General features: G+C 38.5%; 8 protein-coding genes across 10 annotated transcripts; 2 read left to right on the top strand and 6 right to left on the bottom strand.

Annotated features, from left to right (window-relative positions):
• Positions 1-1,379: 1,379 nt before the first annotated feature.
• LOC9316396 (glutaredoxin-C13) lies at positions 1,380-1,995 on the bottom strand. Its single transcript, XM_002880283.2, has one exon. It carries the CDS (start codon positions 1,907-1,909, stop codon positions 1,601-1,603), a length of 309 nt encoding a protein of 102 aa, XP_002880329.1. The 5' UTR covers positions 1,910-1,995; the 3' UTR covers positions 1,380-1,600.
• A 1,739-nt stretch (positions 1,996-3,734) lies between these two features.
• On the bottom strand, positions 3,735-4,286 carry LOC9316395 (putative glutaredoxin-C12). The gene has a single exon (XM_002880282.2). The coding sequence runs from the start codon at positions 4,059-4,061 to the stop codon at positions 3,750-3,752; it is 312 nt and encodes a 103-aa protein (XP_002880328.1). The 5' UTR covers positions 4,062-4,286; the 3' UTR covers positions 3,735-3,749.
• A 1,010-nt stretch (positions 4,287-5,296) lies between these two features.
• Positions 5,297-8,041, bottom strand: LOC9316394 (BTB/POZ domain-containing protein SETH6). Its single transcript, XM_021030032.1, has 4 exons — positions 7,540-8,041; positions 7,386-7,452; positions 6,124-7,296; positions 5,297-6,040 (listed from the first exon to the last, which is right to left on the bottom strand). The coding sequence occupies exons 1-4, from the start codon at positions 7,629-7,631 to the stop codon at positions 5,474-5,476; spliced, it is 1,899 nt and encodes a 632-aa protein (XP_020885691.1). The 5' UTR covers positions 7,632-8,041; the 3' UTR covers positions 5,297-5,473.
• An 867-nt stretch (positions 8,042-8,908) lies between these two features.
• LOC9318202 (zinc finger CCCH domain-containing protein 32) lies at positions 8,909-11,939 on the bottom strand. Of its 2 annotated transcripts, none has more exons than XM_002880280.2 (8): positions 11,825-11,939; positions 11,623-11,719; positions 11,385-11,524; positions 10,937-10,999; positions 10,723-10,842; positions 10,350-10,640; positions 9,963-10,271; positions 8,909-9,878 (listed from the first exon to the last, which is right to left on the bottom strand). In XM_002880280.2, the coding sequence occupies exons 2-8, from the start codon at positions 11,714-11,716 to the stop codon at positions 9,480-9,482; spliced, it is 1,416 nt and encodes a 471-aa protein (XP_002880326.1). In that variant the 5' UTR covers positions 11,717-11,719; positions 11,825-11,939; the 3' UTR covers positions 8,909-9,479. The 2 variants fall into 2 exon arrangements, with proteins under 2 accessions (XP_002880326.1, XP_020882914.1); XM_021027255.1 differs by having other exon boundaries at positions 10,350-10,562.
• An 89-nt stretch (positions 11,940-12,028) lies between these two features.
• On the bottom strand, positions 12,029-12,444 carry LOC110228922. Its single transcript, XM_021027257.1, is given in 2 exon segments — positions 12,029-12,248; positions 12,251-12,444. Coding segments are annotated over 2 exon segments (129 nt in total). The 5' UTR covers positions 12,297-12,444; the 3' UTR covers positions 12,029-12,165.
• Positions 12,445-12,526: 82 nt separating this feature from the next.
• Positions 12,527-13,381, top strand: LOC9318201 (protein TIC 20-II, chloroplastic). Its single transcript, XM_021027256.1, has one exon. The coding sequence runs from the start codon at positions 12,580-12,582 to the stop codon at positions 13,207-13,209; it is 630 nt and encodes a 209-aa protein (XP_020882915.1). The 5' UTR covers positions 12,527-12,579; the 3' UTR covers positions 13,210-13,381.
• Positions 13,382-13,527: 146 nt separating this feature from the next.
• Positions 13,528-16,787, top strand: LOC9316393 (metal tolerance protein C1). Its single transcript, XM_002882088.2, has 12 exons — positions 13,528-13,928; positions 14,016-14,085; positions 14,176-14,273; positions 14,468-14,589; positions 14,830-14,945; positions 15,163-15,259; positions 15,403-15,487; positions 15,662-15,724; positions 15,803-15,908; positions 15,991-16,130; positions 16,224-16,315; positions 16,398-16,787. Exons 1-12 carry the CDS (start codon positions 13,629-13,631, stop codon positions 16,495-16,497), a joined length of 1,389 nt encoding a protein of 462 aa, XP_002882134.1. The 5' UTR covers positions 13,528-13,628; the 3' UTR covers positions 16,498-16,787.
• A 1,200-nt stretch (positions 16,788-17,987) lies between these two features.
• LOC9318200 lies at positions 17,988-21,218 on the bottom strand. Of its 2 annotated transcripts, none has more exons than XM_021027253.1 (3): positions 21,060-21,218; positions 19,720-20,465; positions 17,988-19,640 (listed from the first exon to the last, which is right to left on the bottom strand). In XM_021027253.1, exons 1-3 carry the CDS (start codon positions 21,094-21,096, stop codon positions 18,006-18,008), a joined length of 2,418 nt encoding a protein of 805 aa, XP_020882912.1. In that variant the 5' UTR covers positions 21,097-21,218; the 3' UTR covers positions 17,988-18,005. The 2 variants fall into 2 exon arrangements, with proteins under 2 accessions (XP_020882912.1, XP_020882913.1); XM_021027254.1 differs by lacking the exon at positions 21,060-21,218 and adding an exon at positions 20,742-21,044.
• Between the last annotated feature and the right edge of the window lie 1,912 nt (positions 21,219-23,130).

The following is a 23,130-nucleotide window of genomic DNA, read 5'->3' as shown; positions in this document are numbered from 1 at the left end:
TCCCAAGAAGTTGGAGGTTAAGAAAGTTGTTCCGCACATCATGTAAAGGGATTCTACCTTTATTATTTCCTTCCACCTTTATGAACTCAGTGTAATAATATTTTTTTCAAAAACAAAACTTCAAGGTCTATATAGGGACTATAACTATAGAGGCTTTTACTCGCTTGATTAGAGAATTTTGAAGTAGTTGATTTGGGTAACTACTTTGAGTAACTAAAGGGAAATAAATAATGATGCATGGTTATATACTTATATAATGCATCATGCATGTGAAGCTCAAATCCATTATTTATTAATTAATTAACGTGGTTAAATCTGTACGTAATAAATTTTAAATTTTTATATCTACAAAGCAGTTACATTCAATCTCAAGTGACAAAAAGTGGAACAAAGAATAATTATATGCTTCGTTATCTATATCGCTGAGAGGATCGTTAATGTCCAGTATATAACAACTATTTCATGATACGTTAGTAATTTTTTCCTTATAAATACATTGCATGTTTCTTTGCAAGAACAAAAAAAATCATTGCATGTTTTTATTGATTATGAGAATATGTCTGCAACACGAGTAGCTAACAAAAAAACAAAGAGTTTCATATATATAAAAAGTTCATTAATACAATTTTTCTCTAGGATACAAGAATAAAAGAAAGGAAAAAAAAAAAAGCAATGATAAATTTTGTGTAGCCATGATATACTTTGGACCGCCAAAGATCTTCCATTCTTTTCCTCAAACTGCTTTAGTTGCATTTGGCCATTGGTATCATATCATTGTTTTTTTTATATACCGAATTTCTATGGTGAAGACTCAAGTCTATTCTAATACTTTCACATATATGGATGTATGCTCTAATGGGCAATGGCTAAGAAAAATCATCCGTGAATAAAATTACGCTCTAAACACAACATCCTAGCTAGGCTAATTAAACCTGCATATCTCCCGACATAATCTTACATATCAATAGGTCTTACTAATAATGATGACGCCGACTTATTAATTAGTATCTTAATAATCAGAAGACGAGTTCATGCATATGCATATGTGTTAGCAAGTCCATTCATACTTAATGTCACATTTTATTTTAGCTACAAAGTTAAAAAAAAAATGCAGCTTTTATATTTTCAAAATGTTATTTGCAAGTTTTCATTTTTTTAATTATAAAACCCTAACCGCCTACTTAATTAACATATATAATCAGAAATATTTCACGAATAAAAGTCCGTTTCATCTTCTTGGTACCATGTTAAAAACAAATTAAGAAGTATATAAACAGTTTTTTGCCTTATTAAATGGAAAGCCCTAAACTGCTTAATAATATACACAATTGTGTATAATATAATATGATATGTGAAAAAGTTTTTCAAAGAAAATAACATCAGAGTTTGAATACTATTTTTCATTAGCATGAACAGAGAGTTATACATCAACATACACCAGTTGATTAACTAAACTGAAACACGAGAGAAGCTAAACAATAGAACATACATAAGATAAACATTTCAGACGAAGTCCTCACTGAATATCTAGCTAGCTCACACTCTAGCTTTAACTGTGTTTATTCTCACTAGCTAATATATATTGAGTTGGTTTGATTTGCTAGTAAAGGATGGACTGATAGGGTTTGATCAAGGGGACGAGAGAGCCACTAAGGTGAAGGGACATGACTTCATTGGTGGAGCCAACAAGCTTGCCTCCGACAAAGACAGCTGGAACCGCCGTGGAACAGCCGAGCCGGAGAAGAGCCTTCTCGATCTCACGGCAGTCCGGGTCGTTGTCGATCTCGTGGATGGTTGGTTGAACCCTAAGGTCACGGAACAGGATCTGAACGGCGTAGCAGAGACAACATGAGCTCTTCGTGAAGATCACCACTCCTTTCTCTGACGACATTCTCATCACCTTGTCCATGATCCTCAGAAATCTGAAGATCTGATGATGGCTAGGGTTTAAACTTTAGCGTTTTGATGTATGTTTTGTTTTGAGTATGTAAAAAGCTTGACATCTGCTTGGCTATTTATAGGAAGGGAGTGTGTCTTTCGAGTGTTTTTATTTTATTTTTTTCCTTGTTAATTAGAAAGAAAGGCACATTTAAAAAGTATAAGAAAATATCAAAAAGGAAAGATAAATATCAGATGCTCAAAAAAGATGGCTATTTGAGTATTTTTCTTCGTATTTATATTCTGTTTGACTGCACAAATTGCAGACATTTCTCTCACTTCTAAATTATTCGATTTATTTTTATTTACGCTGCAGCTGTTTCGATCGTCATATAACATGCTGATTAGTAATTTCTGAATACGATTCGAAAATTAATGCGTCAAAAATTTACCTTTTTCCGAATCGTATTCGTAAAATTTCACCTTTTTGCGGGTTAATCGTAAATATTAGTATATACGCATTGCCGGCCGTGACATCGATATAAACATCTAAATGGTAAGCACAAGAATAATTATGAATGTGAAATATATAAGAATAAGTAATGCTTCTATGGATGCGTTAATTGTTGGTTTATATCTTCACTAAAATCATTTGTTGCCATGTTTTTTCCATTTCTTTTTTTTTGCCATGGTTACAAAAGCATGGGTTAGCTTGTTGTAATACCCAATTTTCATTTATATGATATTTACAGTTTAGAAAGAATAAAAAAATGAATGGAATGGAGATGATAGGAAAAATAATTTTATAAACTTTTTTTTTATTCTACCGAAATTAGTTAACTTTTACCATGTGTTGTATTGAAAATTTAGAAAAAACACTTGTATTCATTCACCATAACCCATGCTTCTAATTATACAACCATCTCTGCACCCTAAATTACACGCTATGCATGCATGCAACCATTGATTACAACAATGGTAGATATCAAACGATTTCTTATTAATTTTTTTGGCTAATCGATTTCTTTAAACTGATATTCAAACTAATGTGAAAAGAAATATAGCATGATACTAGCCTACCCCTAGAAAAAGAAAAGAGGCTTGTCAATTTATAATCTAACGGATTCTCTTAACATATCTCCTTTGATTGAGTCACATTGCTTCAAGGTGAGGATAAATGAAAAAGATTGGACCTTTCGGTGATAAACATGTATATCTATGTATCAACAATATGCATAGTACATGGTGATTCCGCCAACACCAACTTGCCAAAGAAAATTATTCCATCTTTCTTTTTATATATTCTTCTTTCACACTTACACTAATGTTTGATTCATTTCTTTCGAAATGTCTTTCTTGCCGGACGCACGCGTGAATCACACGCATATGTTAACCATCATCTGTGTCATTCTTGGTTTACTTTTCCGATTGTTTTGTCATTTGTGAGTGTAGTATAGCTTTCCATGAGGGGGATTATCTTTTATGTTTGATTCGAAACCGATCATATTTGTTACAGTTCGATATTCATCTGTATATCGGTTAGTTATACATACATTTGTTTCCCCATTATCGGAAGATATTATGCTAAATCCAGGTTATTTTCCGATATTAATTAACTACCTTTATGTGTTAATTGATTTTACATTAAAGTTTCTTCGTATCAACTGATAATTAACTAATATGACTCTACGAGCATAATCTTCTACGATTTCTAACATTATAATTCACGCAGAATGTGTGATGTATATAGCTCATCAAAAACTTAGATAAATATATGTAAATTATAATATATCATTCACGAAAATAAATGATAATTAATATGAATTAGTGGCGAATTAATTATAGTAAGCAGCATGATGACTAGTCACAACTCACAACCATATGGCTTTAGAATCCTTTAACATCTGCTTGAGGGAGCCATCCACGTGGAAGGAGATGACGTCTTTAGCTGAGCCGACGTACCTCCCTCCTACGAAAACCGCTGGGACAGCAGGGTTGGACCCAAATACCCGGAAGAGGGCCCGTTCCATGTCACGGCCTTGTGGGTCCTTGTCAAGCTCATGGATCGCAGGACTTGCCCCGAGCTCGTAGAAGAGTGTCTTAATGCTATGACACATGCAACACGAGCTCTTCGTGAATATCACTGCCGCCTTCTTCGATGCCAAATCTCTTACTCGTTCCATCGATAAAGACGAAGAGATGTTAATTCGAAGCCTTGAGTGTAATGATGACGAACAAGCCGATCGATCAAACTATTATTTATAGCCCCGCATGTGCTGGATTTGAGATATATTTTCGGATAATGAATAACGCGATCAATTAAATATTTTGGTGTGTAATCAAAAAGATAAGTTTGGTCGCTTTCGGTCTGCGACAGGCAGCAGCATCACATACCCTTGACATTTGTCTATACACCATAATACACTAGTTGATGAAAAAAAAAAAAATAATAATAATAATACACTAGTTTTTGTTTGGAATATGGCCAAAAGGTGATATTTCTTTTTTTTTTTTTTTATGTAGTGAATTAGTCATTCATCAAACGGTTAATTTAAAAATAATGATAGTATACAACAAAGTCAAAAGAATCTGTAAAAAGCAAAAATCTGGTGTTGACTGGTGTGGTGTGTGTAAAAGTGTCGTATAACCAAAAAAAAAAAAAACATTTGTTTGGAAGGATGGTAAAAGTAAAACGAAAAAGGGATTCGTGTGGTGCAGTGTGTCATCACAAGTTATCATAGGCTTTTTTTGTTACAGATAAATTATATAGTTAATTTTCCTTACATCTAGGTTTTGGCCAACCTGTTACAGAGGGAGACAAAAATACTTTTCTAGTGAGACTAACAAACACTTTGAAGAGTCACAGCAATTGTTTGTTTGGTTTTATACGTGAGATAAGAGACTGTGTGTTTGGTTAATCTCTGTTTTCAAACTTTTTTACTTATAATTAGAAATATCTTGATATATATTCAATTGTAAATATCTTCACGAAATTTAGGTAAGACAGATAAATTACCTTGTCGTGGGGGATCAAACGACGTGGCAAACATAGGACCAGTCATATTTATTATTTATTCTATTAGTTCTAATCTCGACCGTCCATGGGCTTTGTATAGGTCGTAGATTCTATTCTTTTTTTCCTTATGATCAGAATCATTCATCACAACGCGTTGACATACTGCAAATTCTCTCTACCTATAAAGGAAAGATTAGGCCCGTGACTCAAAAATTCTTTTTTTTTGCTCGTCTAATTTGAAACCACTTTATCCACGCAGAAGTTTTATGGGCCGTTGAGCCCAATAAATAATATTTAGGCCTACTTCCTAGAAAAGGCCTTTTAGTAACTATCTTTGATATACATTCATTTTAATTTTTTTAATTGTTTTTCCTCTTTTAACTGACCAAGCAATCAAGCAGCACTCTCAAACTTGATCCTTATTATCAACTACGGCTATATACAATCTTGGGAAGGTAATGCAACCCTAGAATCTGTAAATTACAAATCTACACACCCAAATTCACTCTCCATTTTTTTTTTCTTTTTTAAAAAGATTACATGCACAAAAGCATTAGAAAGACTCGAAGAAGAAGAAACTCAAGAAACAGAGTGACATCTTCTCTTCTGAAACATGAATCGTCTTTCCGAATTCGTTTTCTCCTCCGTATGCTTACCGTTCTTGGGAGTACTTTGGCTGCTCCTAAATCTCAAAACGATTGCGTTCAACTTGTTCAGACCTCTTGAGAGCTTCCTCAACATTCCATAACGCCTCCTCCTGCTCTGCGGCTTCACGAAGTCTTTCTTCATCGAAACATGATCCTTCTCGAGGTCCGTTAGCCTCATCCTCATCCTGGCCACTTCCAGTCTCAGCTCTCTGTTCTCTCTTCTCACTGACGCATAGTTGTCCCGCGGCGAGATCGCTCCGCTTGCCATCCCGCTTCCCGAGCGGTTTGTGAACAAGAAGAACTGGCTTTGGCTCGTGCCACCGCCGCTGGTCATGGCGTTCTTGAGCCGTGTCTGTTCGTAGAACAGGACTTGAACAGCAATCTGAACCGGAAGCCTCTCATTTTGCGCCGCATGGCTGCTTGCGTCCTGCGACAGTTTCTTACAGCTGACTGTCTTGCAGAGACGGTAACGTTCTGAATCTTTCATGTGGGGATGAACCTAATCCAAAACCATAACACAGTGAGCAATAATTTAGTCAAGTGAAAAAGCAGATTCTTTTATGATATTTTGGATTGGACTACCTTGAGGAAGATATCAACGGCTCGGTAGAGACCATCGCAGAGGACGCGAGCATGGTCAGGGAGAAGCTCTGCGAGAGCTATGAATTTGGAGGGAGGGAGGCTCGAGTCGAGAGCCACCTCAGCGAGATAACTATCCATCAGCTTCGACACCTTGAAGATGGAGCTCTGTTTCGGAGACTCAGCCCCCTCGAAATCGTAAATCGCCATCTCGCTCTCGTCCACCGCATCTCCAGCGTCCTCGTCGTCGTCATCATCTCTGTAGTCGCACTCGTCAAGGTTCAGGAACATGGAGAAGATTCTCTGCACCGAGTCGGTGTCGTACATGGCGCCCATGTTCGCCGGAATAAGGATGTCTTCCAGGATCGCCTGGTCGAGCTGGTGGCTGATCCGTCTCTCCAGATCCGATCTGCAAGAGACGGAGGTTCCAGATCCTATAGCGGTCTTCAACAAGCTAGAGAGGAACGATATCGGAATTGAGCTTTTGTTCGCTTGCGTTGGGAGGAGCCCCACGACCGCTTCAAGGACGATTCGCTGTTTCCTCTGCAGATCGGAATCTGATTTGACGAGACTCGGTTCTCTGATGATTTGCAGTGACTTGCGAGCGTAGCTCATGAGGATGTCACTGATAATGTCGTGATTGAGACCTTTGGATTTCATGGCGGAGAGAACTCTCTGGAAGAAATCGAGCTTGAGGATGGGAAGAGAGCGCCCCCACCAGTCACAAGGTTTCTCAGTCTCCGGCACGCCGCAGCTGAAATTCTGATCAAGCTTGAGCAAACCAGAGGCTAGCTGTTCTTTGCAGGCGTTTACAGCGATTGCGTTGACCAGCCTCCCGACGAGGTTGATCTCTTCAGCTACAGGCAGTAGCCTCTCGCTGGAGTGAAGAACAGTGATCGAATTCGAAATGTCATTAAAGATGGAGTCTTTGAGGTAGGCCTCTGTTCTCGCCTCCAGGTTCTTCTCCGACAACTCTTCTGTCATCTCAAGGTAATGAGCCACGCACCGCAAAGCCGCAATGTTGGACGAGTTGAATTGGACGCCAACGCCGTAGCAGAACTTTGCAGCGAGCTCGAACGATTCTGAGCCGCCTGGAACTACGGCTAGGTTAAGGTTCTTGTCTTTTGATTCCAGAACAAGTTTCCGGATTCTTCCACTCCGAGAGACGAGGGGAAACTGAAAACAAAAAAAAAAACAAGAGACAACGAGTTTGTGTAAAGCAGTTTCGAGTTCACGAGCTTATTAGCTAGCTTGAATTTCTTTACCTTGTGAAGGGAAAAGCTGGCAGAGCCGACTTCGATGGTTAAGTCACTCGTAACGTCCGAGACAGGCCTGGAACAGAGATATCAGCAGGAAGAGAAAACCAAAGGGAAAAAAAACTGTCACAAAGGAAAGAAAAGATGAGTTAGTGATGAGTACCATTGAGGAGTGTGTCTGATGCTGGAACTTGGACGAAACGCTCTTTTAGCAGCAACACTTTGCTTAGACTCAGGAACAGTAACAACACCCATTAGATTTAGATCTCTCTTCCCCCCAAATAAAGTTGCAAACCTTTTTTTGTGTTATTGCAAATATGTTTTTGTGTTTCTACCAAAAATGTTCCTTACTGTCGGCTGCATATGCTCTCTCTCTCTCTCTCTGCCTTTCAAATATGAAAGATTGTGCCATGGAGTGAGAGTTAAAAACACACATGAATTCATGCAGAATTAAAGCGGAATTATGACTTTCTTCTTTAAAACAAACAGTTTTTTCTTCTTCTTCTTCTTCTTTATGTGCATATCATATAATAAAAAATTAGGTGAATGTATATAACTTTATCCTCCGGGAATTAGGACACTAATCTCGCTTTCTATAGGTAGTGTGAGAGTGCTTGTATGATTACATGATCTCATCCCACAGTCCACACGTCAGGTTATACAAAATGCTTTTCTCTTCTTTTTTTTAATCAAGGTGGTATTAATATTTAGATTTTCTTACAAGATATCAATATATAGGTAGTTTGCTCTGTATGTTTCACATTTTATTTTTTAATTGAAAAGCAATATATGTGTATGTTGATTAGCGTAAAAAGTCAATTAAGTGTGCTGTTTATTACTTATGCTTTTCGGTGAAAAGTTTAAAAGGTTTCTTATCGTGTCTTTTTTAATTTATTTTACACCGGGTTATTTATATATTTTTTAATAGAAAAACTATACTGCAGGAAATGTGAATGGTTGCATTGCTTTTGGGGGTTGTAATCATACCTCTATGTCTCTCTTCTTCTTCTTTTTTTTTTTTTTTTCAAAACCGGAAAGAGGGAAAAGTAGCTTAAACGAGAAAACAAGAAAAACAAAAAGTTTACTACTCCTAACCTACTCAAAAAATCATACTGTAATACGCGATTCATTACAATGTTATCTCACTCAATCAAAGTTAAATTTTGGTAAATCCAAAGCCGGATGTCCAAGTTTAATAGCTTAAGCTGGATGCTCTCAAATTACAATGGCTTTGACAAAAAGAAAAGTACGAGTAGAGAAAGAGAGAGACAAGTGGGCGAGGCAAATAAGAGCAAATGATGGCGAAGCATATTTAATTGAGCATGATGGTTTCTTTTCTCAGGTAGGGTTTTCTCTAAGATTACTTCCGTCTCCTTATTATTATTTTTTTTTTAACTTGTTTCCATCATTTCTCTTGTCTCTTTTTTTGCACCACTTTCCCAATGCTATTGATCGATTCTAGGATCAGTGTGTGCTTCCCCACATCTACATTTCAAAACCTTTTTTTTAAGAAATAAATAAATTCAAGATAATGGTGCCAATCTTCAAAAATAGTCTTTAAATGTTTGGTTGCTTCCTCACCGTAACATATATAATGTGTGAAGCAGTAACATAACAAAATTAACAACACACATCATTCAACTACAAAAAAAAAAAACAAACCTTAACATGAGAAGTTCACCAATTGGTAGACTAAAAGGAAAAAATAATCTAAAAGAAAAAGAGAATTGAGCTCTTTGCCTCTGTTTTTTTTTCTCAGCCGCAATGGATCTGAAGTAGAAGTACGGACAAGACAAAGAAACCTTGTCTGTCTCTATACAAACATTATACACAAATTTTTTTTTAAAAAGAAGCCTTTTTTTTGTTTTGTTTTTGTCTTTTGATATATGCACATATAGATTTCCTCTCATATATATGTGATTCTCACTTAGGTCTTCTACTCTGATAGGCTTTTTTTTCTTCTAAGGTACGAAGATTATATATATATATATATATATATATAAATTCACATCACATAATTCTATATAATAATCATATAGATTAAGAATTGCTAAAGGTGATCCAGAGGACTGCGTATGCGTACCCTTTTCTGAGGTGATCAGTTCAAAAGGATCGACGAATTTCTCGCCCTTGTCTTGTGATTCTGCTACCTGTTAGAGGAAGAGATGTCTGGCTCGAGAGTTGCAGGTCAGAGAATGGAATTGAGCCACCACTCTGGGATAAAATCAAACCTGCCGAGATGTTTGATGTGCTTCTTGATGTAGGCACACCGGTCAAGTACGGATCTTTTGCACCGCCTGTTATGAGCTCAGTCGATGAAGAAGAAGGTGCGGCTGCGAGAGCACCCAAGAGAGAGCTCACTGGGTAAGGAGCCACCGGTGCATCAGCTAGAGACGATGCAGAAGGATTGTATCTGATTGTTCCCATTGGATGATCAAATTTACATGTTGATCCAAACTTACAGAAGCCGTTTTGTACGTAGAAAGTGCAGCGTTGCACACCCTGTTTTCAACCCAAGATAAACAACGGATTTAGAGAGAATTGTTACTATGATCAACAACCTTCATTATTTTAGAGAGAGCATACCGGGCGTAGAGGAAGACCAATGGGGCTGAGGATGCAATTAGCTCTTGGTGGAACCCGATCTCGAGGATGATGAAACTTACAAGATGTTCCAAACTTACAATCTCCTGTTTTCAAATAGTATTGGCACTCTGGTTCACCAGGTCTCTCTGGAAAGGCCTGTTCTTTCTGTATAACACCTGTAGGAGAGGACAGAGATGGATAAACCCCGGGAAGCGAAGGAGTGGTGGAAGAGAGCTGTGTAACTCCATATAAAGAAGTTGCCCCAACAGCGTGCTGCGCACCAGGAGATAGAGCAGGGCTCACAGGTGCCTGAAGCAAAAGTGAGTCAGAAAGAGACTGTGGTGAATAATAAATGTATTGATGATACAACAATCAAAAAAAGGTTACCGAATAAGGACTCCAGCCTGGAATAGGAACGACCCCGGGGGTTAATAGCATTGGACCATAGGCGCCTTGCATATAAGAACCGGGAAGAAGAGTTCTTGCAACTCTCAAGCTAGAAGATGGACCTCCATACTGGTCAGGCATAAGTGACTGCACCGATGGATAAAACTGAGGTGCAGATGCTGGTGGTGGTGGTGGGACAGTTGTACCAGCAGGCTGAGGATGATGAAATTTACAGGTTATACCAAATTTGCATTGCCCCGTTTTCAAATAGTAGGAGCATTCGTTATCACCCTACAAAGAGTTTTTAAAAGATGATGCAAACTCGACACTAGCCTTGATTTGACATGTAGAAAAGAGTGGAAACAAAGCTTACCTCTCGTACTGGGTATCCATATATATTTAGTGGAACGTGGGTCATGGATCCACCAGCATTCTTTGGATGGTGGAATTTGCATGACGCCCCAAATTTACAGGTTCCAGTTTTCAAGTAAAACTAGGAACATAACCGGAATGTAGGATCAATAATATCACTAAAAACCTTGTATCATCACTTGGATCATAAAAAAAGACTGGTCGGGGATACCTACCTGGCATGGGGGTTCACCTAAACGTTCTGGATACTGCCCTGTAGCTCTAACAGCTGCTTCAACCTATACAACAATCAATGCAAAGAAGACATTGCTAAGAAAATAGTAAAGAAACTCTGGCCAAGCCAAACGACAAAATGATAAGGGAGCATAAAAAGGTAAGCGAAAATCAAACAAGACTCTCAGCAATACTACTAACAAGACTCTCAGCAAATATAGATAAGAAACGCAGAGTGAAGATGCATAAGACAAAAAACCTGACTTAAGCACAACAACTGAAACCAGTCAAGCTTAACACTTTCCCCAGTTTTGGGTTTTGAGAGACTCTATAAGGGCAGTGATGAGCCACATTACGGAAAAAGGAGAGAGAGGAGCATTTGATTTGTTTCCTAGTATGGATGGTTTCAGAGAGAAGCAACAATACAATACTGAGAAAGAAGAAAGTTACCGAGGCACGATCGCGAGGGTGATTGTAACGACATCTATTACCGTAACCACAGACACCAGTTCGCATGTAGTAGGCACAGTCAGGGGCACCTGGTCGCTCAGGGTACGACTCGCAACCCAACCCTAATCGCCACATCGATTCTGCAAAACACAAATTGAGCACAGAAACCCTAAAGAGACCGGACAGTTGCTGAGAATCAAAGCGCATGCGAGTAAAAAGAAGAAGAAGCAGAAGAGACCTTCGAGTCCAGTAGTATCGGCATCTCCGGGGGTGGTCCAGTCGGGAGCTTGAGCAGATTGTGAGCCATTGATGGGAGGATTGCGAGCATACATGTCCTTATTTTTAGGGATTTGGTGTACAGTAAAAAAGTTAGTCAAAACTCCTCACCAAACTAGAGAACTAATGTCAAAAAGCTCATCGGTGGATCGACGGAGATTTACCGGAGAAGCCGATTAGAGAGCCTGAGAGAGAAAAAAAGAAGAAGAAGAGATGCTTCGACAGTGACTGAGAGGAGCTTCTTTGGTCGGTCTCTCTCTCTCTCTCTTCTTTCGCTCTTCAGGAATACTACCGTACGGTCTGCCCTCTGCACTTGTGTTTCTTTTTTTAGCTTTCAATTTCTTTTTTTTTTTTCGTTTTTTTTATATAGGTTGTAATATATTTTTTGTGATTTATTTTTTTGGTTCTCTCTTGGTCCATGAGTCGCCAAGTAAAAGCATCCCAGAAAAGGGAAGATATTTCCAAGAAAAAAATACTTGAGAAAACAACAAATAAATTTTTACTACTAGTTTCCAAACAAAATGACGGTAAGGCCCTTGGTCGGGGATAGCGCGCGAGTGGCCAACAGGCAGTTTTTTCTCACTTCTTGCTAACTCGGGGAGTGGTCTGGTCCGAAAGTGGGGTCACATCCGTCATTTTCACCTTCTACTGTTTCTTAACTGCTCTATCTCAACTCGCTCTGACTGGGTCCGACGAGTCGACTCACTTCAATCAATGCCATCACATTTCTTCGTTTCCGCTTCTCATTTGTCGGCGCCAGAACCTTCTGTTCATGAAGCCCGCTAATACCAATATATAAGCCCATTTATATAGATAGGTCGGCCCAATAAAGGTCAAAACTTATAGATTCGAAAACGCAGCATTTTGAACTACTATTTTGCTCTTCTTGTCAACAAACAACGAATCAACACAGACAAAAATGGCGTCTCTGTGCCTCTCTCTCCACCAAACCCTAAATACTAATCCCCTGGCGGCTCTCAGAGGCAGACCACTCAGCCTCTCCTTCCCCGGATCCTCCACCGTCTCCATCCGCCCCTCAGGCAGACGCGCAACCGCCGTGACGACACGCGCCTCCTACACCCCGACGCCGGCGACGGAGCGCGTGATTTCGATAGCGTCGTACGCGCTGCCTTTCTTCAATTCGCTGCAGTACGGGCGATTCCTGTTCGCGCAGTACCCTAGGCTGGGATTGCTGTTCGAGCCAATATTCCCAATCCTGAACCTGTACAGGTCGGTGCCGTACGCGAGCTTCGTGGCATTCTTCGGGCTGTACCTGGGCGTGGTGAGGAACACGAGTTTGAGTAGGTACGTGAGGTTCAACGCGATGCAGGCGGTGACGCTGGATGTGCTGCTGGCAGTGCCGGTGCTGCTGACCCGAATACTGGATCCGGGTCAAGGAGGCGGGTTTGGAATGAAGGCGATGATGTGGGGACACACGGGTGTGTTCGTCTTCAGCTCTATGTGTTTTGTGTACGGAGTCGTCAGCTGCTTACTCGGCAAAACGCCCTACATTCCGTTTGTGGCTGATGCCGCCGGTAGACAACTCTAATTCCGGCGACCAATGTTTTTAAATCTGCTATCACTCAGTAGTGTTCGATTCTAGAACCGGTTCTTTCTGGTTTGTAAGAAGACAAGAAGAAGACCAATCAATTAGTGTTTTGTTAATTGAATCCAAAAATAACCATACCGGTTTTTGTTTAATAAATTTAAACATTCTACTGTTTGTTTGTTAGTTATAGAAGATTTGATTAGGCCCAAAATGAAATAGTGACAACATAGAGTATGTATGTAGTATGGGGGCCTTAAATTAAATGAAGCTGTCATTCAGTGAGTATAAAATATAAATTGTGGGTGAAAAGGTAATAAAGGAAACGGTAAAAAAATGATGTTACCGCGCAGTCAAAGAGAAGTCAATTTGGGAGTTTGATCGAGTAGTTGCGTTCCTGATCAGCTGAAAACGATCAAAAAATGGGTATCAGATTTCAAATGGTGAATCCGAGGATTTGTTGTAGGTCCAGACTTTTGTCTTGCCGTGATCTCCCATCATCACCACTCCGACTATCTTCTTCTTCTTCGCAAAACCCTAGTTTCGATTTCGATTTCTCGAGAAGGTGGCATTTTGGTCACCTGCCTGGAGAAGAAGGGGAGAAGATTTTCCGGCTAGGTCTCACCGCAGATATAGGTTTATCTGTCGCAAAAGCTCTCACCGGGTATCTCTGCGGCAGCACCGCCATTATCGCCGACGCTGCTCATTCCGTTTCCGATGTGGTAATTCTCATTTGCTTTGTTTTTGGGGAGAGATCAGATGATGATCCGTTTGTTTTGTTTCTCACATTCATCATCATCTGATGTCAGGTTCTAAGTGGTGTTGCTCTAGTGTCTTACAGAGCCGCAAATGTTCCCAAGGACAAAGAACATCCATATGGTTACCTACCTTTTGCTCTTCTCTTTCATACTATAATAAGAATGAATTTGAATTCCCGATACAAACATTTCCTCTTGTGGGGAACCATAGGTCATGGTAAATTTGAAACACTTGGAGCCCTTGGCATCTCTGCCATGCTTTTGGCTACTGGCTCTGGTATTGCCTGGCATGCTTTAGACCTTTTATCTGTATGACCTCTCTCTCTCTCTGCCCATTTCTGATTTTTTCCCTCTTTCTTTTACTTACTCATCCCCACCTGCTTCAGATACTGCTAATCTATTATCAACTGACATCTCTCCAGTTGACACTGTTTGCTTTATTGGGAAATAAGAAATTCTATTTAGAGATTTCTTCTTCTTCTCTCTTCTTTCCTCATTTGCAGATTGCACTGTCCGCAGCTCCTGAGGTCCTTCATCATCACGGTGGACATCATCACGGAATTGATATGAATCATCCCATTCTCGCTTTGACTGTTACTATTGCTTCCATTTCTATCAAAGAAGGGTACAATTACATCACTCTTTTTAATCCCATCAACTTTATCATACCCCATAGCTTCACGTCTACAGCTTTTGCTCTACCGTCCTTTAGTTCTAACTAGACAATTGTAACTTTTCACTTTAGTTAGACTTGCTTCTCAGGACCTACTGCCCCTTTTCTTTTGTATGTCTGAAACACAAAGAGATTGTGCTATTCCTTCATCCCTGCCCCTTGATCACTCTGCCTGAATCTTATGTTTCTCAGGCTTTATTGGATCACAAAACGAGCAGGAGAAAAACAAGGGAGTGGATTGATGATTGCAAATGCTTGGCATCATCGATCAGATGCTATTTCTTCTCTAGTTGCACTTGTTGGAGTTGGTAAGCATTTCTTTCCAATGAGTTAATATGTAAATCAACTATATCCTTTGTTTCATTATCCCTGACCTGGTCACGCATATGCCTACTAATAAAGAAAGGGAGACAATGAAGTCTCTCATGGGTCCAGCTTTTGTAACATATACCTTTATAGGCAACTATTGAGAAAGGGAGACATCAGGTTCTGAAAAAATCATCAAATATTACTACTTCTGTGCAGGAGGTTCTATGTTCGGAGTTCACTTTTTAGATCCTCTAGCTGGCCTCGTTGTCTCGACAATGATTTTCAATGCCGGGCTGAAAACAGGACACCAAAGGTACTCACGCTATATATGTTGCTTTTTCGATTATTTTTCTCCACACAAAAGTTGTAATAGCTTGAACATGGAATAATGGTTACAAATATGTCTTTTTGGTTCCAACACTATGTCCATTGCTGAAACCTCATTTCTTTGTTTAGTATCTTGGAACTCGTGGATGCTGCTATACCAGCTCAGCAATTAGAGCCAATAAGACAAACCATATTACAGGTTGAAGGAGTCAAGGTACAGATTGTAATTCTTTGTACATTTCCTATGATAGGCATTCGACCTTGCTATATAACGATATGGTGTTCTTTTCTATTATCAGTCTATCTGTAATTAGAAAGCATCCTTTAATGTTTTTTCTTAATAATTGCTAACGAGTATCAAGACTTTCATGATAATCTTTATCCATAGGGATGTCATCGGCTAAGGGGTAGGAGAGCTGGTTCATCGTTGTATCTTGATGTACACATTGTGGTGAGTGCTGCTTCCTTCTGCCTCAGAGTAGAAAGAATTATCTCAATAAAATAAATCATTATCACCTTTTCCTTACAGGTAGATCCTTTTTCCAGTGTGAGTGTTGCCCATGAGGTAGGAGAATATGTACGGAGACAGATTAATATGAACCATCCTGAAGTGTCCGAAGTTTTTATTCATATAGGTATGCAGCATGCTGCATGGATGTCTAATCAACTTATTCACTGCTTCTCGGTCTTAGCTATCATCTCAAATTTTCCTTGCAGATCCAGCCTTTTTACAGTTTTCTTGTAGCACGATGGATCATGACAGTATAACGAAAAGTAATCAAGAAAGTAACATCTGCCAAGAGATTAAACATGTTGAAGCCACTGTCTCAGACATTTTTTCGTCACAGTTTTCTGAGGTACTCATTTGTCTATAATCCAGACCAAACCCAACCTCTGGTTACTCCTGTTTATTAGTTTCAAGAACAATGGAATCTTTCGCAAATCTGCAGAAAATGACGATCAAACGAATTACAACCCACTTGCTGCATAGCAAGATCTTGCTCCAAATCGTAGTCGCCATGCCATCGACCATGACAATACAGTAAAGCTCTTACATGTCTGTACCTTTAGGCCATTTGGCCACTCTCTTGTAACCATCCGACAAGTATTTGGCTTCGCTGCAGGGACGTCATGAGAGCCGCTGAACATGCAGAGAAAGAGATTCTGAAGGCAGCCCCAAATGTGGCTCGTGTCAGCATTCAGCTTAGTCTTAACTCCGAATAACTTTGAAGTAACAAGAGAAAACCGCTATGCAATGGCTGCAACAACTAAATTTTTTTAAAAATACACAACGAGCTAACTATGTTCATACTCATGTCGATGTTTTGTTGATATTTCTGGCATTCTTTACACTGCTTATCAAAGTTGTTTCTTTTTGATGAGCAATTTAATCTCGAAAATTTGCAACTTGATGAGTCCAAAGCTGAGAAAAGTTTTGGGAATGTAAAATTGTTGAGCACTGATTCTGCTGCATTGGATACGATGAAAGTAAAATAACATTACACCTTTCCATAGCTTCTTTCAGCCTTGGCAGTGCTACGATGAGGGTGACAGAAACAAAAGGCAAAACATTTACTATAACTATGTTGCTATACTAGGATATGACCCGCGGTACACCGCGGGTTAATTATTTGATTTTTTATTTTTATAAATTGATGAATTTATTGTGTATAATATTTTTTGTTGTATACCGCGGGTAACATGCGTTGTATCTAAAATAAAAAAATTTAAGTTGTATTTGTTTTGTTTAGTGTTTAAGATTGTATAATTGTATTTTGATTTGTTATTTATAGGATTTCACCTGTGGTATATTGTCTCGTATTAATATTGACCCAAACCCGTCCAACCATATAATCTAAAATGAAATTAAACATCATTTTGTTATTTTCTTAATAACACTTTTATTTAAATATCATATAATTCGAGTTAATTTGAAAGTTGCTTTCAAATAGTTTCCATGTATATTTTTAAATTAGTGTGTGTTTTTGGACCAACCCGTAAAAACAATTTATAATTGTATATTAAAATACTAATTAGGATTTCACCCGTGATATACTGTCCCATTTTAGATAATTGTAAAAATTAAAGAAAGATCCGAATGACTCAATTTCGGGTCTGAATAAAATAACGACATGATTAAATGCTCAATTTGTTCTTAAAAATGTTAATATAGATTACACACATATTTTTATTCATCGATTGAGTAATATATGTCCGTTTTAAAAAATTTGAATTGTAACATATGCAGAAAAAAAAAAAACTAAAATTTACTAACTATTTATATATTTTATAATAATTTAAAATAATATAAATATAAGATCAAATAACAGTGACATAAGAATCATATATTTATGTTTAAATTAGGTAAAGAGGTTTCAGGAAATTAGTGCAAATTTGTTATATTAGCATTAAATCATCATATTTGATTTCTTTATCTATAAAAATCGTGAAGAATATACCATAAATAAAGCGTTTAAATATAGTAATTAGTTGAGAAAGTATATATATTTTAGATTTTATTAATTATTTTCGTTTTTTAATTTTGCCAAAATTTAATGAAAGATCCGATTGAAGATTTCCGGGTCAAAATTAAATAAATTTGACCCGATTTTGGTACCCAAAAAACTGCTGCAAAAATGTATAGTAGATTGACTCTAACTGCTAAATTCCTCCCAATTTGACGCTTGTTCTTGTAGTATATGAAGACATGTCAATTTCAGATCGAAGCTAGTTTATTCATTCTCGTCAGTGTTTGAACCATCCTCTACAGTTCCGTTTCTGAACTTGGAGGACACAAGTGAGTGACGGTGGATGCGCTTTGTAGACTTTGTTCTTGACTCCTCTGAAGCCTTTCTCTTCTTATTCGAGTTACCAAGGTACCCAAAAGCAAAAGCTTCCAGTGCCTTTGTAGTTAACGGTCGGGTCCTTGTACTCTGCCTCCGTCCAGGAAGGAGATCTGCGGTTACTTGCAACTCCTGAGGCTTACACTGCATTTCTACATCCACTTGAACAGAAGACTGCTCGGCACAAGAGCTCTCACTGTTCTGTACAATGTCTACGATGACAGTATCAGTATTATCAGCTTCACGTTCTAGGGAGATCTGTGAAACGTTCAAATCAAAATCTTCTCTGGTCTCAGATCGTTCTGGCGATATTTCTCGGTCTTCGTTTCTTCGACAAGAGCTATCTATTGCAAAGGAACTGGTTGAGGACAGTTTCAGTGTTTGATCTTGATCGATGTGTTCCTCTCTCATCAACACTACATTAAGATCAGCTTCTAATGGGTTTGGTCTCATATGTTTCCCCTTCTTCACTGGTTTCTTCTTCCTGGACTGGGTTTCACCAAAACAACCTGCTTCTCTCAAGGTACAATCTGCCAAGCTACTCCTTTTGGTGCAGACAGGTAACAACTTTGGATTTCTTGGTCTCCCGCCTTTCCGGTTCCTCTGCTGTCTCTCATTGAGAGAATTGGTGCTTCGACTCGTGGCATTGTCCATGTTTACAGAGCTGCTCTTAACAGAATTAATGCTGCCCCCACCACACACTCTCGAAGCCATTGATTTAGCTGTCGTCTCTGCCTTGTTTTCAGATTCTTCTGACAGGTTATCTTCAGATTCACTCAAGTAACTTGGGGAGTGAACTTGGGAACTGCCGGTCCCAACAGGCAGAGATCTGAGCTCTTTCAATGTACATCCTTCCACACCATTCGTCTCACTGGTATCGATAATCGTAAACATCATGACCTCCTGAATTTTTCTTGTTTTGCTACGTGGTTGTAGGTACTTTTTCTTCTTCTTGCTGTTTGGTGAAGAATCATCAAACTCCTCTAAATTTATGGGAGGGTCATTCTTGATTACCTCTTCTTTGCTCCCCTTGTTCTCTAGATCCTCATCAAGCTCAAGTAGTGAGGGGTCTAAAGCAACTTTGTTCAAGACATCAGTGAGAGAGTCAAAGTAGTGATTCCCCTTTGACATCTTCCTCCTGGAAAACTTATTCGCTTCCGGAACGAGAAAAACAAGAGAATTCTTTGGACCATCTTTCGGCTGCTCAGAGTGCCACCCTCTTGCCAACAAACGTGGCCAAACAGCTTCCCAGAAGAGGTCACTGGACCGTGTTTTGCTCATCCTATATTCCCCTGTTAGGAATTTGACTATATCAGCTATCGGAAGATCATTGCGTATTTGTACTTCAGAGTTACCAGAGGCTCCATGATTCAACTTGGTTGGCTCTAACGCGCAGTTGGTCAGGTCTCTTTTCCCTTTGCCTATACCAATTACTTGTGTAAGCATATCAATACCTACAGTATTCTTTAAAGCGAACACATAATCCTCCAGTGCAATCTTATCTTCCCTAAAAGCTTTAGATACCTACAAAAACAACACATGGAAATTTCAAGATTCTGCATTTTGATTCAGATTACACCGCAACCACCAGAAGCATACGTACCTTAAGCAACGTACTCTTGCATTCCTCAGAGACATGAGACGAGATCCGAGAGAGCAATTCTTGTTGCCTCCAACCTGATAATAACTTGTGGCCTTGAACAGAGCGTCTGGTTCTCGACTTGCGTCCATCAACCCATCTCTGGTATTCATTAGACCTGTAAAAGCTGCCGTAATAGTAAGAGAGCAAATCTCCCATGTGCTTGCTCCCAACAAACCTCTGCACCAAGACAAGGTTTTTCCCAAGACAGTAGAGGCCAAGAAGAAACCTCTCTTGCTCAGCATCTTCCCAAGATTGACCCAAAGTCCCAGGGAATGGATAGAGGCTCTTATCGAGCCAGTCAAACTTGAACTTGGCATTTTTTTGGCATGGCAATGCAAGCACAATACTCCTAGGTTTGATGGAAGCAGCTTTGTGCAAGGATTGATGGATTGGTGGACTGCCTATTTCAATATCGGCTTCGCGGAAACCTCTGAATTTCTCACTTCTAGTCCACATAAGTGGGATAGGCAAGCGAAAAGTAAGGAGACTATGCAGGGGAGGATCTGAATGAAAGCATCTAATGAGCTTTAAACGATCAGAGTGAGTGAGAAGCACAGGTATATCAGCCTGGTACTGATCTCCAACGCGAGGAAGTAGCTCAGGATCTCCGTTAATACCATTGAGATAAGGGGAATTGAGTAGCTTAGAGGAATCATGGAGAAAACCTTCCATGTCATCTGAATGAATAGGCTCCATCACCAATAAATCTACAGCATTGAAAGAGAATGGAGATGAAAATCAGGAGCTCAATCTAGTCTAAAGACACGAACAACAACATATCCAACATTGAATGAAACGCAAAGCTGCCGTATAAACAACCATGATGAAAGCAGCCTTAAGGGAAGACAGAAACTGACCCAATTCATAAAAACAAAACCCAGGGATGCCTATGTTTGGCTACCGAAAACAAACAAAAGGAAGAATAGACCCGAGCCTAGTAGTAAGTAATATGCATACTACAAAGGAAGACTTTGGCAACTAACCTCCACAGAAGAAGAAGAAGAGCAAGAAGAAGTCGGAACATTCAACGTCGAGCAATAAAATCAAAAAGAAATGAATCTATCGATGATATGTATTGAATCTAGATGTCAACTTCGCGTCTGAAGAGCTAACGATACGAACAACAACAGACAGACCAAAATAAAAATTACTACTCTACTATAATAATAATAAAGTTGTCTATTTTATATATCAAGGGAAAAGACAAGTCGCGTTAAAAGACGGACGGAGACGAAGAAAGAAGAGGAAGAAGAAGAAGAAGAAGACGTGGTCGAAAGAAAGGAAAGAGCTTTCAGATTTACCTCTCTCTCTCTCTCTCTTGTCACAGCTTTTTTGCATCAACACCAAAAAAATACTTTCGAATTCTCCTCTCTCGCAGACTTCTTTCTCAACAAAAAATGAAAATCATTTAACATATATGTAGTAAATGTGTCTTTTGCTATCTGAATGAATGAATATGATATGGATCTTACTTACGCTTTTTTTCTGTGTTTTAATTAATAAAAATCCTTAAAAAAGAATTGAAAAATGTAATAGGAGCGTGAGACCACGCGTTCTTCTCTCTACTAGAGAGAGAGAGAAATGCCGGAATTAACCTCGTCTTGACGTCTGTCTCTTCGTCTTCCTTTCACCTCTTTCCGTCATTTTACCTATCTTCTACTTCACTTAGCCTCCGTCCGTGTTTAATTACTTACTATTTGTACTTTCTGTCTCTTGTAAAACGGTAAATTATAAACCCTAATTACGACGCTTCTCTTACTAATTACTATCTTCTTTTTCAAGTTATATGTAGAGAGTACTTGAGAATTTTATTTATTTCTTAACTCAATTGTCAATTTTTGACCAATGCATGTTGACACCCAAGAATGGACTTTATCTGTAAAACTGGTTTAGATACTTTAATTATACCCACGACGATCATTTTATCTTTTATTTCGTCTTCTATTTAGAAAAAATTTATATGAGACTTAAAACTAACAGAAATGACAACTATAGAAAATGTTGTTTTGTTATTATACTGTTTCATTTATATTCTTCTTTCTATTAAGGTGTCATAATATATTAATAACACTATAAGGTGTCATAATAATATATTAATAACACTATAGTGTCTAACAACTCCGTACAAGCCTTTTGTAAATAATCTTCTTTATAGGTGTACGTTTGTTTGGGTAGCAAGATAAAATAGTTAAAAACTTTCAACGACTTATTTTCATTACTACATAATAATATTAAAGGGAGCCCAAAATTGAGGCTAATAAGCGCACGATCCTCGATCGATGTCCAAATAACGCCCCAATAAGCGCCTATCATCATTCTCGGCATATACACAACACAGCCCAAACTTGAATCGAAGCCCTTATAATAATAACCCGACTGTTTAACAAAAAGCATTGTGATGGTGATGGTCCTTCTTTTTAATTTACCGATTTGAAACATTCTTTTCATTTTTCTTGTTACCTTTTTATTTAATATGTATAGAGAAATAATTTCCAACAATATTTTTACGCATAGCAAAAATGGAGTTTTAATACTAGTATTAAAGCTTTAATCAAAAGTACTAGTCTAGTATTAAAACTTTCATGGGTGTCTGTTTGAATTGATGTCCAAAATGGGGTACTAACATCTACTTTTTGGATATGTAAAATTATAATCCTTACAAGGATCCCAGGACGAAGGGATTATACAAAGTTCTTACCCTATTTCTTTAAGTTTCAATGGAGTCTCATTAGTTGCTAGTTTATTTTCCTATCTAAGCATACTGTGCTACTTAGGGAAAATGAACCGTAATTATGAAATTAATAAGTTGGGGCAAAATAACAAAAGAAAAGTAGTAAGTAGTGGAGACAGGCCCATGGGGCATGGAGTTGTTTATCCTTTTAGCCAACGGGCCTTTCAGTGGATCATCAACTGGCCCATATGCTGAAGCCCAGTGATCACGCTCCAAATACATTCCCGGGTCTGGGTCAAGTCAACATATTTGACAAGTATTAAACAATTTCGCCAGTTGAGGTGCTGTGTGTATAGTTTGGATTCTTGTCGAATAACGAGAGAAAACTAAGAAGTAAGAACAACAAAAAAGAAAAAGAAAAGTCTAATTAAAAGAAGTAAAAGACAGACTAACAATTTGTACTGAAACAATAAGTTTAATTGCATGGACCACCCACAAAGCTACTCGCACGCTTAATAGATTCACTAAACTCGATCTTTACACAAGTGGGGGCAATAAAAATGCCATGAAACATCTATTGCTTACTTATATGCTAATGTTAATTAGATTAATATTGCATGACCATACCAGCTTTTATATTCGACATGAATAAATATATGCGTTTCCGATTTAATTTTAGATATTGGAGAATCGATAATATA

Source organism: Arabidopsis lyrata (genome assembly GCF_000004255.2).
Source record: "Arabidopsis lyrata subsp. lyrata unplaced genomic scaffold ARALYscaffold_4, whole genome shotgun sequence".
Classification (NCBI taxonomy): Eukaryota; Viridiplantae; Streptophyta; class Magnoliopsida; order Brassicales; family Brassicaceae; genus Arabidopsis; species Arabidopsis lyrata.
The sequence above is the reverse complement of the archived record's forward strand: the minus strand, read 5'-3'. Positions and strand labels throughout refer to the sequence as shown.